The 16,442-nt window shown below is 36.9% G+C and overlaps 1 protein-coding gene across 3 annotated transcripts in view; it reads left to right on the forward strand.

Annotated features, from left to right (window-relative positions):
* Window positions 1-16,442, forward strand: part of phip (PHIP subunit of CUL4-Ring ligase complex) — a 76,867-nt gene that overhangs the window by 8,427 nt on the left and 51,998 nt on the right. For 2 of the 3 annotated variants that reach the window (XM_088625335.1, XM_088625336.1), the window contains exons 8-13: window positions 8,679-8,900; window positions 9,554-9,654; window positions 11,485-11,555; window positions 12,234-12,334; window positions 12,434-12,474; window positions 16,275-16,373. In XM_088625335.1, the coding sequence (XP_088481461.1) occupies window positions 8,679-8,900; window positions 9,554-9,654; window positions 11,485-11,555; window positions 12,234-12,334; window positions 12,434-12,474; window positions 16,275-16,373 (635 nt within the window). Of the gene's footprint in view, window positions 1-4,822; window positions 4,955-8,678; window positions 8,901-9,553; window positions 9,655-11,484; window positions 11,556-12,233; window positions 12,335-12,433; window positions 12,475-16,274; window positions 16,374-16,442 lie in introns of those variants that run through there. The other variant, XM_088625338.1, reaches the window with a different exon arrangement.

Below are 16,442 nucleotides of genomic sequence, written 5' to 3' on the forward strand. Positions count from 1 at the left end.
ATGCCTTCAGCACACAGACCAACTCTTAATGTGCGGGGCAAGTGTTCATTCATACCTTGCAATGTGTAACTAGTGAAGAGTTACAGATTATGTTGCGAAAGAAACGGGAGAGGTGTCCTGAGCACGGGTAGAAGAGTTCAGAGCACAGGTGTGTGAGGGTCTCGCTGTTTTTGTTAGTTGTATCCAACTTAAAGGAAAGGAAACAGAGCTGCGAGTGATCAAAGATTTTCAGATCGTTGTATTCAAGTCATCGTGCGCCGTAGTTGTAGTGATAGTTTGATGATTTACGAGGGTATACATTTCCCGAAAAAATAAATCGTTCCTACGAAGAGTCCCCCCCGTAGATTTCTAGCATATAAACGCCGCGAACAAGCGAAAGTGGAATGTGTGCTGGGAGCTCTGTTTGCGTCGCCCACCCAGAGTTCAGACATCTTCCACAAGACTTGGCTTTTGGCGATCGCGACACAAATAGCACAACTGATCCAAGAGCAAACGTAACAAATAAGACATAAAGTCACAGGAAGATCCTGATGGTATAAATCAGGAATGGAATCCTACGCATCTCAACTCGATACCCAGTATGTTTAAATTGAGTTGGGAATTCATTTGCGCTTTATGGACATTAATGTGAAATAATAAAGTTATTTTCTTTAATCATTGATCTTTAGGCAAGGATACACGGAGCCCTCTTTCACATTTCAGGGAATGTGGTGTATTCTGCAGCTCTACTGCTTAGCTCCTTGCTTTCACTGAGACGGGAAGAACAGCAGTATATGGAGCAAAAATTGTATTTAAAATAAATTGGGATGTAGGCCCTGTGTAGGATTATCTGGGGGAATCTGAAGTGTAATTAGGCTTTGATTTTAACACCTTTACTGACGCCCCAGACTCATTGCCCGCGAGGTTTTCTCCGTGTGCGCAACATCAGATGTAGGTAAAACCGGAAAAATATGTAACAATGACTTTTGTTTTATTTGGATCAACACTCTCTAACTCCAGCCCATAATTTAGTGTAAGTAAAGTGCCTATTCATAAACGTCTTCACTGTGAACACAAACAAGTTCATGTTTTAAATTACTGGAAGCCATTGTCTTTGTATTACAACTCATTGGTTGAACCATATAACATATTCTGTTAAGCCTAGTGTGTTCTAGTGTTCCAACTTAATTTCTTTTTTTGACAGCGTTTTTAACCTTACCTTGGTTTTTTAAAATAAAACTCATTTCAATAATGCCATCATTAGCTTGCCAGGGTATTTATTTCTTCATATGGGATTTACACCTTGAACATGCGTGCATACAAGCGATCTAAATGTTTTTTTAAAAAAATGCAAACGTTACAAAATGCAGTTGTAAAAACAGCACAATTTCGTTTAAAGTAATCGCTTAATGTTGTTCAGTTAATGAAAACTGGCATTATCTTTAACAGCTCAGTGATACGAATGAAATTCATACTCTTAACAGAAGAGTGGGTCTCGCTATAATAATTAGGAACAGTATTTTCGCCTTGTTTTTATTTGTGCATTGTCTTGACATATTCCAATATGCCTGCAATACAAATGACTGTAATAACCATGAAAAAAGGCATAAAAAAGAGAATTTACTTTACAACATCTAAATGGTGCTCTTTACTGTAGTCTGGAATTTGTATTGCAGCGGCTGCTAGGCTTTTGGTTATTGTTAGTCAAGTGTTTTTTTTCCCATCCCTGTAAACTTGCTCTCTATGTGCTGTGAGAGCTCTTAATAGAGTAATGGGTCAGAAATGCCAGGCATGTACAGGGCTGCAAAGGACTCGAGTTCTATTGACATTTTCAGAATTTCCCAGGTAGTTTAGCGGTATAATTTGCAAGAGTGATTTTGCTGAATTTTTAAAATTCTACCCCAAAGATCGACTTAAGATAGTCTACAGGAAGGTAAGGCAATTATTTGCGTTACATGTGCAAAATCCTAAACTGTTAATTACTGAAGCTTTTTTTTAAAGGGGGTTTTTCATGACAATAAAGGCCCTTAAAATTCACCAGGAGAGTGGTTTTGAATTGACTTCTCACTTATATGGCGACATGCCTTTTGAGCATTTGGCTAAGGCTACTGTGTGGCGTACATTTGGCCTGTGGAATAAATCTTGGCTGTAACTATATTGCTTTCATACCATGTTCAAAGCATGTCACACTTTCTAAAGTGAAAAAAGTAATAAAAAAAGGGTAACTTAAGACTTCAAAACGTTTTAAATGCTTAAAAAACGCTTAAAGAAATTTGATGCTTTATTAGTTGAGTTTGTGTTTTGGAATTTTATCCGCTTGTCAGATATAAAAGTTTTCAGAGGTAAAGAGATTAGACTAGTTCGGTAATGTTCAAACTGATTAAAAAGATGAAAAAATCATAAATATATAGTTCTTAAAAGTAGTTTCAGTACCTTGCTCAGAACATAAATATAAACTGATTGTGAAATTTACATGTAAAATATTTTCTTTTCCTTGTTGTTTTTTGTCTTGATTTTATAATTTTTTATGGGTTTTTCTGGAAGAGAAAGGGTTAAGTAAGCACAGTGATAGGAAGCAGTAGTAAGAAATCTGAGTGTCCTGTGTTGTATTTCCTGAACTACTGTCTGCCTTTAGAGATGCTCATTTTGGAAAAGGAAGCACATGAGACTGAACTGTTAGGAGAGACCTTCTGTGCGGCATTTTCCTTCTGTTGCTACTGTATAGTGCAAGGTTGAAATGGTTTGGTTTCTCACCCTTCATTTTAAAAATAAATTTGAATTTGTATTTTAGTCCAATATAAAATCCAAAAGTTGACCTGTTGTTCTTGCATGTTCCTTCAATGTCTGTGACTTTTTGCTGATAGGCAGTGGCCTCTGAAGCATTTACTATATGCATTTGTCCTAAAGTTATGTTGAGCTGTCATTGTGTTTAAGTAGTAAGGAACAGGTATTTATGAAGTTTTAAATGTGTTACACCCATCTTCCTGTGGTAGAATCTCTGGTAGAGGCATTCAAGAGAGCAACGCATTATCTGTATATTATAAATCAAAGTCTACTTAATATGCTTGAATCAAAAATCACCATTTTTATCAATGCAGAGAATACCTCTGTCAAAGCAAAATTTAAATGTTGCAATTGGGGACTTTTACATTATATACAATTTATATTTTAAGAAATGCAAACTTTTTTAAAACCGTCTGCTTTTAATTATTTGGTATTGTTCCTGCCCTGATAAGGTTTCCATCTTGTTTAATGGAGTATTAGGGAGGACAGGCAGTCTTCATCTAGGTTATTTATAGTTCTCCCATTAAATTTGTTGGATATTACTCAATATAAAGGCGCTGCTGCAAATTGTTTGAGTTGTACACCTTGATGACATATGTTCTCTGCTTTGGTACTGATGATATTAATGTCCACTGCAGAATTTGTTGCTTGGTCTGCTCTTCCTTTCTTTTTGAAAGCAATTAAAAAAAAATTATGTGTGGTGAGCGTTCTGGCGCACTATGGCTGCCGTCGCATCATCCAGGTGGTGCTACACATTGGTGGTGGTGGAGGGGAGTCCCCATTACCTGTAAAGCGCTTTGAGTGGAGTGTCCAGAAAAGTGCTATATACTGTAAGTGTAATCAATTATTATTATTAAAATATTATTCACGTGTTTGCATTTGCTTTTTTAATTGCACATAAGGATCTACTTGCAGTATTTCTGAACTTGGAAGAAGTGAGCATTTTAGAAGTCCTCTAGGTATATCAGCTTGATGTAAATATTAATACTTTATTGGAGAATTTCAGATTGTTTTACCAGAGGTTACAGCTTAATAGATCATAAACTGGTCATGACCTTCAGTGGTGAATTTTTCTCTCTACAGAGGTATTATAATTTTTGGATGTAGGAAATGTTGGTTTATTGCCTGTGTAGTAAGGATTTTTTACTTGTTCAGCATTTTGTGGCAAAGAGCTAATTAAATGCTGGTATGATTGTGGGGTGGGTCTTCTAAATCAGTGGAATTAAAATAAAATTTATATATTAGAATTTATGTACAGTATATAAAGCTTATATATTTTTCATTTTTCCTTTCAGAACATGTCATTGCAGTTATTTGTCTGGCTATAAAATCTGAAAATGGTGAGGGTTTTTTGTCTTCTTTGGGAGTTTCTCTGGGGACTTTTTTTGAAATACCTTTGAGTACTTTAAAAAGCTGTTACTAAGGTGATTACAGAAGGTTCTCCTTTAGAAACCAGAGTATAGTGTCAGTGTTTTGCTCAATGATTAACTACGTAATGAAGAAACAACATCCTGTACAGCTTGTCTAATAGGGCATGCGTTTTCACTGGTTAGGCTAAATACCTGGTCATCTTAAGAAGACTGATAATATATACCTTTTGACATAGTAAATTACTATGTTTCTTTAAACTCTAAAAGGCTTTGGTTCTGGTGATTAGATGCGTTTATCTGTAAGTATTCATTGGAAGACCTGCTTCATTACTTCATACACTCATTGACTTCTTAACCTGATCGACAAACATTAACTACTTTGTGTCTCATTTTGCTCCAGTTAATTTTTTAAGTTTTGACTTAATTATTAAGTTTTACTTAATTCCTGCTGACTTCCTCACAATTTAAAGTAGTTGGTGTTATGTAGTGTATTTGCCTGTACTTGCATATGCATGTATATGAAAATTGTACATGTTATGCCAAGTTTTCAAGAAGTAGATGTTTCAGTTAAGTTTCTTTTGCCTTTAAGAAGGGTGGGTTTAAAGTGTCAGCATGTCACATGGCTGGCTTATTTTTATCTCACCTCTCCTTGTTTCATTGCAAACAAATGCCTAAAGTTCCAAAAAAGATTAACAGATTAACAACGTTCTGATGTAACTGCAAACAGAATTACTCGGCCAGTAATTTCTCTTATTTCAGAGAGAGCCAATGGTGTCTTCGGATTTTACTTACAGCCTCGTACATCTGGAATCGTGTTGCTGGTACTGACTCATTCTCTTCCTTTGTTGTACATTTTGTTGGCTTGGTGATATATAATTGACAACTGAGTTGTGTAACGGTACTGACCTTTAATAGTAAATGTGGTAACACACACATGATCGCCATATTATTGAATTACGTTACCAAACAATTTAACTTCCTTGTTGCTCCTATATGTGAATTAATTTCCATTTTATTAACTATTTCATCCCTGTTTGACCACGTGCCACCTAAAATGAAGGGGGAAAACGTTTTTTTTTTCCATCACCACATGAGAACGTCTTGCTTGGGATTAAAGCTAAATTAATTGTGTTTACTTGGTTCTTGCACGTGAACTCTGCCTTGCAAGCTTTAAAACCTCAGGGAATCTCACCAGTGCTGCATGGTGAATAAAGTGACAGTGCTCTCCTTCAGTCCAGCCCATGGCACCGTGCCAGTCCCGATGTTCTTGAAAAACAAAAAGACCACATCATTTTTCTCGAGGAGACCATGCAGGCCTGTGATGGCCTAGCCTTGTAGTATGCCACATTCCCAGAAAATCTGGAAGAGCCCACCTCTCTTACAGCTCTCCATTGTGATCTCAAGTGTCAGATACAGGAGGCTTGTTTTTCAGTCTTTAACTTTATCTTTTAATGAAATAGCTGTGTATGATAACGCTCCATTATCATCATCATTCCATTTTTGGAAGATCTATACGTGTAAACAAGTAATGTAACCCTGAATAATTTTTACAGCAAATCTATTTTGGTTTACTTTTCTGAAATTGTCTGAGCTCTACAAGAAATTTATTTTCAGCGTTTTTTATTTGCATTTCTAAAAGCTGAAAATATTGTAATAAGAAGCCCTAAATATTTTATTTTGGAAATAATATTTTACCTGTCTACGCTGATAGATCTCTTACAATCCTACTGTTAAATGCTTAGGCCATTATATTTGCTGAAGTTGAGTGTTGAATTTCTAACCATGAATTCTGTTATTCAAACGAGTCACCTCATGTACCCTATGAATAACTATCCTCATATGAACTGTCACAAGAATATTACATTTGCGTTTGACCCCACGTTCAGAAGCATGTGCCTGGTAGCTACAGTAGCTATGTAATGATTTTGATTGCAAAACTCATGTGGTTGTGTGAAAATAAATTTTCATGAATAAATCATAATCTACTCGCAATCTCTCAAACTTTTCTGAGGCATCTATTTCCATCTGCTCTTGATGTTTGTAGTCACCGCTTGTGTGGAGAGAACTAGGTTTGTAATGCCAGTCTGCAAGAAACAGTTTGGTCTTTAGCTGATGTCCGGAAGAAGTTTCAAAGAGGTTATTTAAGAAAAAATAATTATTTTACCGTTTGGAAAATTGAAGCTTAGCTCAGTGTTGATCGTCTGTTTTTTTCCATATTTCATTTAAGCCCTTCGCTGACTCTTAGGCCAGAGTATACTGATATTTTCTTTTCTAGAGCGAAAGTATTCTGAACACACATCAAAGTCCAGCCACAACCTGGAGTTTTGCATAATGTAATTCCTGTTCTGTTGGGTGTAGAGTGATGCCATAAAAATACTTCTCCTAGATTTATTGCAAATGTTTGTCCCTCTTTTTAAATGTTTTATGATTTTTTTAAATGTCTTGGATGATTTTGTAAGAAAACATTTACTATAAGATCTGATCTGGAATGATGCACGTAGTGATGAATAAATACATTTCTTTTTTTTTACTTCGATAAATGCAGTTGTAGCATATGTGCCAAGTAGGCGTGACCCACATGGCAAATTCAGATTTTCCACATGACTGGATATTCTGCCATCAGACAGTTGTGATAAAATAATCAGAACACATTTCAAAGAAATAAAAGTACGAATAATTTAAATATTCCAATCCATGCTAGTGGTGTTACCAAAAGTAATTTTCAAAATTTTAACTGTAGACAAGAGGTGTTCACTTGCTTTGTCTTCCTGTTATAAAGTACTTATTAAGTACACATTATGGATCTAGTTTTAAAAGGCAAAGTTGAGTTGATATACATTTAAAATTAAATTTAGTTTATTTTAAATTGCTGGTGCCTTTGTTTGATACAGTGTACAGTATGTATGATACAGTGCATTTCTCTTTTGCAAATGGCCTAGTTTAAATAGGTTTCTTTTGTTTTCTTATCATGAAATATTTAAAAAGATGCGCGTCACCCCTGGTGATGGTGTCTTCAGCTGTGTCATGTAGATATTTGGGGAATTTATGGTTATATTAGATTGATGGATTATTTCCAAGTTAGCCCTATCACTTATCTGTAACATGTTTTTTTGCGAGTTACGGTAATGACTGAAACCTGCTTTGAGTTTCAGATGCATTTGAGCCCAGTTTCATATTTTTAACAAATGAAGATGCAAGCATCAAAACCGTTAGAAAGCTGCAATTCCAAGTAAAATTCAAAGTAATTTGTAATTCAGCGAGCTAAAGGCACGTTGCTGAACGTCTGAAGGAGTATAGTCGCTGTTGTTAATGCTCACATTATTATTAATACTCTAATAGCTACATTTTGTGTGTTGTTCACAGTGTAATGCTGTTTAGGGAAATAGATTTGTGTGTTTAAATGAAAGTGATATTATAAGGATTAAATTAATTGGGATTCAGTGTCTGGCTGATTCATATCTGATGTGGTGTAACAAAGAGCATTATAATAATAGTACATTTATGTGGCATGAAATTAAACTTCGATCACATGGTCTCAGATTCATTTTTGCAGCTGTAGCAGTGAACCAGCTACTGTACGTGGTTTACAAATGTCTATTTGAATGTCATAGTTGGAATGCTCTCTTTTTAATTATTTGTTTTGTTGTGTGGTAGATAAGTAGTTATTTACAAGGTAAGAAAAAATAGCTGGGTTGTTTTTTTATGCTTTTTTATTATTCAGTAGCTTGTAAATTTCTACAAATGTGCCATTTAAGAATGACTTTAAATTCCTAGTATTCATGTAGTTAATTTAATAAGGTTTTAACAGTTTGTATGAAAAGGCTTGTGCATGTAATGAACTGCATTTGACTACAATAGGTGTGCTTGGTGTAACAGAAGTCCCATAAAAGCATATGAATAGAGTTAATAACCTGTTTTTTTTATAGCTGCCACTGGAAATAATATTAGCATACATACAGGAAAAAAGAAGTAAAAGACGCCACTGGAATATTTCAGCAAGTATAGTGGGTGTGTAGGGGTTTGTGTGTAACATGACAGACATAATTTAGAAAACACTGTGAATTTTTGTAAAAGAAAAAGTGTTTCTTTGGAATTAAAACTGCCAAAAGGTGACTTGCTGAAGTGGTATGCCAATAAAAGAGCCCAGTCTTGAGAAACAGTTTCTATATTAAAACTATTTGTAACTAATTGGACCACAGTGGAGACGATTCTTGCTCACAATGCTACAGTGGTGATATCACTGCCATTAGGAATTTATCCTATTTGACTGCAATTCAAAAAATGCGCATGGAGCCACAACTTCAAACAATGAAGATTTGTGTTAAAAAAAGCTCAAAATGTTTCCCATGATCCAGGATCACGTATTTAAATTGGCGCTATTGAAGAAAAGCCTTCAGCTGGAGTACATATCTAATACTTACCAAACAGATGTAAACTGAAGGGCGTCTGCTGTTTGGCTGTGTCCAGTGTTGGAACATCACTGGTAACAGTACACAGTACACTAGGGCGTGTCGGTGACGAACCGTCTTCCTCCACTCGTGCCAGGGCTCGGATGATTGCTTGGTGAAGATCTGGGCGACAGACGACGGGCGTCTGCTGGCCACCCTGCGAGGACATGCGGCGGAGATCTCGGACATGGCTGTGAACTACGAGAACACCATGATCGCGGCGGGCAGCTGCGACAAAACCATCCGAGTGTGGTGCCTGCAGACCTGCGCCCCCCTCGCGGTTCTTGAAGGCCACGGCGCGCTCATCACATCACTGCAGGTGAAGGGCCATTTCGTGCCAGCCTGTGTCTGGTGCGCGAATGCATGCTGCTTTCAGGTTCACTGCGATTTCTCTTAGAGCGACTGAAATCCCATCGTGCGCCTACATCCTGGACAAGAGGATGTAATGTGGTAACTTTTTATACAAATCCGTATAACTAGGTCAGCTCCTACAAAATACAGATGTCTTTTTGTTATTGGGCTTCTGATCAATCCTATAAAAACATATTTGTTTAATTTTTAATTAGTAACATTAATTTATTAATGGAATAGTGCATATATTTGTGTAGTTTGTGTACATTGCTGTTATTTATATAATTATGCTATATATGTAATTTTGTTCTTAGTGATTCACAGCTTATTTTTTAAATGATATATCAGGTGTTTCTTTAATGCCAATTCAGTATCATACTTTAAATTACAGCGGAGTCAAATACAGGTACATCTAATGCGTTTTCATGTGTTCTAGATGCATTTTGTATTATGTAATTTGTCGAAGCTGTTTTGTTAATTCCGTTCTCCCACATTTTACAGTAAGCAGTACAGTAACACTGAAAATGTACAAATTTAAGGATTACACGTATACCCTTTTACTAAGCCGGTGGAGCAGCTGTGATTGTCGGCTTCCTTGACTGTGGTCTGTGATTGTTTCAGTTCTCTCCGCTGTGCAGTGGCTCCAAGAGGTACCTCTCCTCCACGGGGGCAGACGGCTCTATTTGTTTCTGGCAGTGGGACGCCAGGACTTTGAAATTCAGGTCAGTGCCTCATGTTTATGAGAAACGAATGAGTCCTTAGCAGGAGGGCAGGCCTAGAGGGGTCTCAGAGATGTGTTCTTCTCTTTAACATTAGTTTCCATTTGAAAAGGATCCAGTTGTATCATTTTCTATGTTTTGGCTGAAAGTTAGCAGGTCTTGGTGTATTTTTAAATCTTCGGTACTTTCATCTTTGCAAGAATAACCAACACCTATGATGGGATTCTTCCCTACAGTCCTGGTAGATCACAGCTCCTGAGGCATCTTTAAATCTTCGACAGGGTAACACACGGTGAGAATGGTTAGATTGGTCTGATTTAGGCTTAAGTGGAACTTCTCAGCAGGTGTTCACCTGTCGATGATTTAAACTCCACTTAATGTGGCCTTCCAATATCCTTTCATTCTGGACTTCTTACATGTGAATTCTTACATGTGCTTTGCAATTTAGCCTCCCTCGTAATTTTGTTTTCTAAATTCCTTTAAAAAAAATAACACTATCCGTTTTTAGCAACGACGCCCCAGTGTAGCTTTGCTGCCCCGTGTTTTTACTGTTCCTTCTCATCAAGCCTGAAATGCTCTCTTCACGGTTTAAGAGTCAGCTGGCTTTCACAAATGGGGGAGGGGTGGGGGGGGGAGCTTTTTCTGGAGATAAATAGAAACCGAGTTTAACATCTTATTCTCACTAGCCCATAAAAGGGCAATTCTACACATTTTTCTTGTGGTCTTTGTCAAAAGGTCTGACACCCAAGGGGTTGTTTGAACCTTCTATAGCTTCTTATTTTTAGAAAATGTTTTCCTCTTTTCTGCTTTTTTGATGGTTGCCGTTTGTAACTGCTGACATGCAGCATTTATTTATCATGGTTCATTGGTTATATTGCTCTGCCGTTAGTTCTGTAATTAATTGCTTCCTTTCTTTGTTAAAAGGAAGTTGGCGAGCCCTAAAGGTGGCATGAGTCAATTAAGTAGCCTTTCTCGATACGCAAATTCTACAGTCATGCTATGTGTAAGACTCAAAAAAAGGCAACGCTAAGTAACTCTATTAGATGCCAAGGATTGTTTTCTTTCTAACAACCAGAATGTTTCATCTTTGGTATCTGTTGCTCATACAGTATGTGCTGAGCAGTTCACATTTTCTGTTTTTTCAGCCTTTTTTTGTTACATAGTCATAGGCACTTCTGCACAGGCAAGGTTGAAGTATGTTTGCAGTTTGTGTGTGTGGATGTACAGCTACAGATAAATGTTGCTGAATCAACGTCACAGTTGCCGACACAAATACCAGCACTCCATGTCTGAGCTTGTGGAATGCACCTAGAATTTTTATCGCTACTCAGTAATGTGAATCATTATTTGGTAAATGCAGAAAATATGAAGTTACTGAGTCGAAATCGTGAAATTATTTAAGAATTTAATTTACCCCATATAATTTTTATATAATTTATTTGTGTGTGATTGATAAGGGAAAATGTTGGATACTGATATTTTTGCTTTTTTAACCATTTATAGACCCGTGTTTTACACTTGCCTGCTTTCAATTAAGACAGCTTAGACAAAAAGATTTTTGAGCGCTTTCTTTAGTTTCTTGCTTTTTTGTAAAGAAACAAACCAGGGCCCTTATGTAGATGAGGCTTTGTACTGCGATTGGCTCAGTATTTGTCCAGCTAAAACAATAAAACAACCATTGTTTTGAATTGGCTGCATTCTAGCCACTGGGCCAGCTTGGCTTTGTTGGACAAACACTGTGCTTTATTAAAAAAAATACATCCTCCAGATTTTAGCAGGCATTTGCAAAAGCAAGCTTGCAGTAGTCATATGACTGTTCCTTTGTGTTCCCAGCCAGCGACCCAGTAAGTTCACTGAGCGTCCCCGACCAGGAGTGCAAATGATCTGCTCTTCCTTCAGCGCTGGTAATGCTCCTTTAGTTTTGTACTAGGCTTCAGTGTAGTTCACTGCTTACTGTCTTTGCATTATTCAATTTGTGCTTGAAAGCTAAAAGGTCTCAGACTGTTTTCGTGCTAGAGTGAAAGGAAAGTATTGACGAGTGGACCTTTCAAGCATTCAAAAATTGAAGTAACTCCTAAATGATTATGGCACATGCATAGCTTTAGTTAAGAAAAATATGCACAATGAACCAGAGGTTGAAAATACCAAAGTACTGACCTTATTATGAATACAAAATGCTCCTCACCTCAACGTTAATGCCCTTTTATTTGACTTTGTCTATTGTGCACTCTTTCTTTGTTTATTACTCCTTCAGGTGAGAAATGGGATTAGCAGTTGCATTTGAAGTATTGTGAATGTATGTTTTATTTTGATCTCGCGTGTACTACAGAGAGACTAAACAGAATGAATGTCAGCATGTTTAACTTCCTTTTGAAGGAAAAATAGAAATGAAAATAGTTTGCGAATGGTCTGTTAATTTGGAATAATTATTTTGGTATCTGATTACTTTAGCAGAGTAAATAATTGATAAACAGCATACTGTAGTGTGAGCCCTGTGAGGTCTAAACACGCATGCTGAAAAGACTGTTGTGTGTGATATTTGGCACCATGTCTGAATGTGTTCTTATATTTTCGTGGTGCAGGTGGAATGTTCTTGGCAACAGGAAGCACAGATCACATCATTAGAGTATATTTTTTTGGATCTGGTCAGCCCGAGAAAATATCAGAGTTGGAGTCTCACACGGTAAGTACTTTCCAAGTCTTTATTACAGTACACTTTTGATATGTGTGAATGTACATATGTCTGAAAAGCTCAATCTGATTTCTTTTTTTCTTTTTTTAGGATAAAGTTGACAGCATACAGTTCTCTAACACTGGTGACAGGTAAATTATTTATATATATATAAAGCCTTGCTTTCAAGAGTTGGTTTAATTCACAAGTTATCAGTTCAATTCACTGTTTTGATTCAGTCAGCAAAAATCACCTTTGTGGGACTGAGACTCAATTTTGCACCTGCTCAGCAAATGCAAGAAAAAAACACAATTACAGGTAAATCTGGAGTTTGAGCAATTCTCCATCCCCCTTAAATCACTCACACAATTGCCTGTTTAGAAATGGGAATTTCATTGGCTTTCCAGATGAATTTAATCTTAATAATGTCAACTGAAAATCAACTATTTCGGGAATATCATTTTCTTTGATGTAGTATTGCAGTAACTGAAGTCTTTGGCGGCAATGTAAGATCCCAAGGGATTTTTGAAAATGGAAAGAGAAACTATAATCCAAAACTGGCTCTAATGGGATACATGAAATGCTGAAAAACTAAAGGAGGTGGCCCAAGCAAAGCAGAATAGTAAAATTAACACTGATGCTGCCTGTTCTGCCTTTTCAGTCAGAAACATTTTTGAACTGTTTACATTTCTTGGTCACATTTTCTGTGCCATATAAGAACAGGTACAGAATATAAAGTACATTAGGATTTGTTTTTTGTTGAAAAACCTCTATGGCTATTGTTCACGAGAGAACCTCTTCAAAAATCCATTTTTGACACTGCTTTTTGTTCAGAATGCCCTGGACTGGATGTCCTTCCTTATTTCTGTGATCCACCCCCTGAATTAGAACTTCTCTGTTAGCAAAGGAAATTCATTTTGAGGATCTGAATTAATCTGATTTTACAGTTTGATGGTTAATTAACATTTTAAATGTCATCCTACTAAACTGTCCTGATTTCTCGATTAAGCCCTGTAAATTATTAAGTACACCGTTGATTCCATATTTTCAGTAGTCTTACATCAGAATAAAGAAATGCCCTTTTACATTTGTAGGTTTTTCTGTAGAACTATTGAGCAGAGCAGGAGTTTCTGTTCAGTTAAAAACTGAAGAGGGAAAATAAACTGACTTTGGAGCCCTACAGTGAGGATGATGCAGCAGAGTTTTAAAAATAAATAAACCAAGAACTATGTGACCTTGTGAGACTTCGCAGTTTCTCACATTGCCTTAGGTTTTTGATGGAGAGTCCTACTTGCAGAGCCTTGTAGAAGTATCCACGCCCTACCTTTGGTGTTTCCATTTTTGTGAAATTTGAAAAAATGAAGCTTTGCATTTTTTTAAACTGATTATTTTCTTCAAAATCCAATTGAAGATTTCTATGGGTAAAATAAGTTGCTGAATATGTCAACTCAATTTAAAGAGAAAAGAATGCCGGCTACAGCTATTTCACCCAATATTCATTATAGCCATACGGCTCTGCCAACCTTACTGTTGGCTCGTCCAATTATGGAGAGCAGTTTTCATGACTTTTCAAGTTAGGGCTGTGACTGGGCCACTCAAGGACACTCAGTTTTTTATTCTTTAATAGGTACATTTTTTATTATTCAGTGTAGCATTGGCCTTGTACTTTGGATCATTGTTCTACTAAGAGGTGAATTCTTGTCCCAGTTTTAAGTTTGAGGTAGTTTTTTTTACAAAGATTAGCCAAGATTTTGCTCCATCTATGTTCCTGTCAGTCTGGATTGATACTACTAATAATAGTGGTAGTGGTAATACAGTAACCTACTCTTGAATTCATAAATGTTACTCCCATTTTAATTATACACTTTTACTTACAAAGAGAAAGGCAAATAGCAGACGGTAACGTTTTTGTAAATTTAGAGTATCTTATAAAGCATCCTGGTATGTCCTAAATACCGGTATTGAAAAATATCATGTTGAAAAGTAAAAGCAGGTGCTGATAAATGCAGGGTTATGCTTGAGCAAATTGAATGAGTTGAACTGAGCTGAGGATTGTTTTGCCCTGCTGTCCTGTTTCATTTCATAATAAACCAGAATTCTCTGATTGTTATTACATTCTTTCCTTCTGGTGAAATAGAATGGAAAGAAGGCTTTGAATTGCTTACATTCCTGCTTGTTTATTTTTCCAAGTTCTCTTCATGTTCTTCTTGCCCATCAGCCACAGATTCCACCTTTTACACATGTCCTCCTGTTGCATTATGACTGTGTTGTACAGCTTAAAATTAGATTGATAAATGAGATTGAGAAATTAATGTCTGCCCATTTTATTGCTACAGGGATTTCATTAAACATTTCATATAAATGAATTCCTCTTATTAAATAAATGAAGGGTCAAGTCTTGTTTGTGCTCAGCCTTGAGGTCTAATGATTCGAGAACGTCCTTGATAAATTTGCCTTCCCTGTTAGCTGTTATTTATCATGATAGATCCTCGGTATGTTTGCCACTTAATTCCATATACCCATTAGAGACTTCATTGCTGAATCTCTGGCAAAACAGTAAGTTTTCATTTTCGTTCAGAAGACTTTTATCTTGAATTTTTCCTCATTTGGAAAACTGTGTTATATATCACTATTTTCCTCACACTGCCTTCACTACACAGATAAGCTTTTCATTGCCCATTTTCCAACTTATTTTTATTTCTATAGTAATTTTACTTATGTATGCAGTATTATGTTATGTTTTACATGATAGCCAGGGAGGGACATGATATTCCAGATGTGATGGCACTTAAGGATTAGTCCATTTTAGCAATAAGGCCTAGATTAACTGAAAACCTCAGCCTATCTGCCAAATATAAATTGCAAACCCAGTACTTCCTGGCAGGATTCCATTGGATTTAAGGAAGAAGTCTTTGCCAGACAAAAATCAGCAATTATGGCCTCCTGAGTGGCTTAGCTGTTAAAGGCCATCGTTTCGAGTATGTGAAGATTTTTGATCCGACTGGTTATCTGTTTTATCAGCCGACTATGACCAGGATTCCCCAAGTCATGATTCACAATTCGAATGTGGCCCAAAGTCAGTCATGGCAAAAGTTGTTTTTGTGATTTGTTTATGGGTTGAAGTTAAGATTTAATAATCCATTAATTTTAATTTTGTGTTTTACTATATGTTGTATACTAGTATTCTAATGGCTAAAGGAACAGGTAGAGGCTGTGGAGCCTGGGCACCTGAAGAAGGCTTCACTGCCGAAATGTTGTATCACTTTGCTTTTCCTTTCAGCGTGGAGTAAACCTTTAGCTGTTCCTTTGTAGCCTACACATCCCGACAGTACCTACTTGAACTTCTTATATTAGTTACAGTTAAGGGTAAAGGTGGTTAAAAGTCCATCATTGTGAAAACGTAGTTCAGTTTTAGCTCAAGCCTTTTGAAAATATTTTTCCCAGAATCTCTGCTTTCATTCATTCTTTCATTAATGTTCCTGTTGTGTTAGGGTGCACTCTGTGTTGTTGACTGATATAGAAATATTGCATTTGTTCCAAGCAATACATTTCAGATTTTGCAGAAGGAAAATAAAATACTTCTAAAAGAAATCCATGTCATTTAACTACTGGAACTCACAGTCATGTATTATGGAATATTTTCTAAAGGACTGATCTCCTCCTGTTGCCTTGACTTTGCGCTGACTGACCCAGTACTTTAATGACTTTATTTCCAGGGCTCTCAGTGTTTAACCGCTGTTATTTCATCATCAGCCAAATCGAAGAGCATAGCAGAAATTTGACTTGGCATACATGATGCTGTCATTCTTTCCTTCTGACGTGTGGAACTCCTCAGAGCATCAGGGGCAAGGTTTTTTCTCTTGCTGCTCCCTTTCCTCACTTTGCTCAGACCTGCCGAAGTGTAATTGTTCAGCCGGGGCAGCTGTGACGTTGTGTCCGTCCGTCTCCACAGGTTTGTGAGTGGGAGCCGGGACGGGACGGCGCGGATATGGCAGCTCCACCAGCAGGAGTGGAAAAGCATCCTGTTGGACATGGCCACCAAGTTGTCTGGGTGAGTACCCAGCACTGCCACCAGAGCTCTGAAGGGCTTTTTGTTGCCATCTTTCATCTACCCTAAGCT

Source organism: Lepisosteus platostomus, chromosome 3 (assembly GCF_059453375.1).
Source record: "Lepisosteus platostomus isolate fLepPlt1 chromosome 3, fLepPlt1.hap1, whole genome shotgun sequence".
Classification (NCBI taxonomy): domain Eukaryota; kingdom Metazoa; phylum Chordata; class Actinopteri; order Semionotiformes; family Lepisosteidae; genus Lepisosteus; species Lepisosteus platostomus.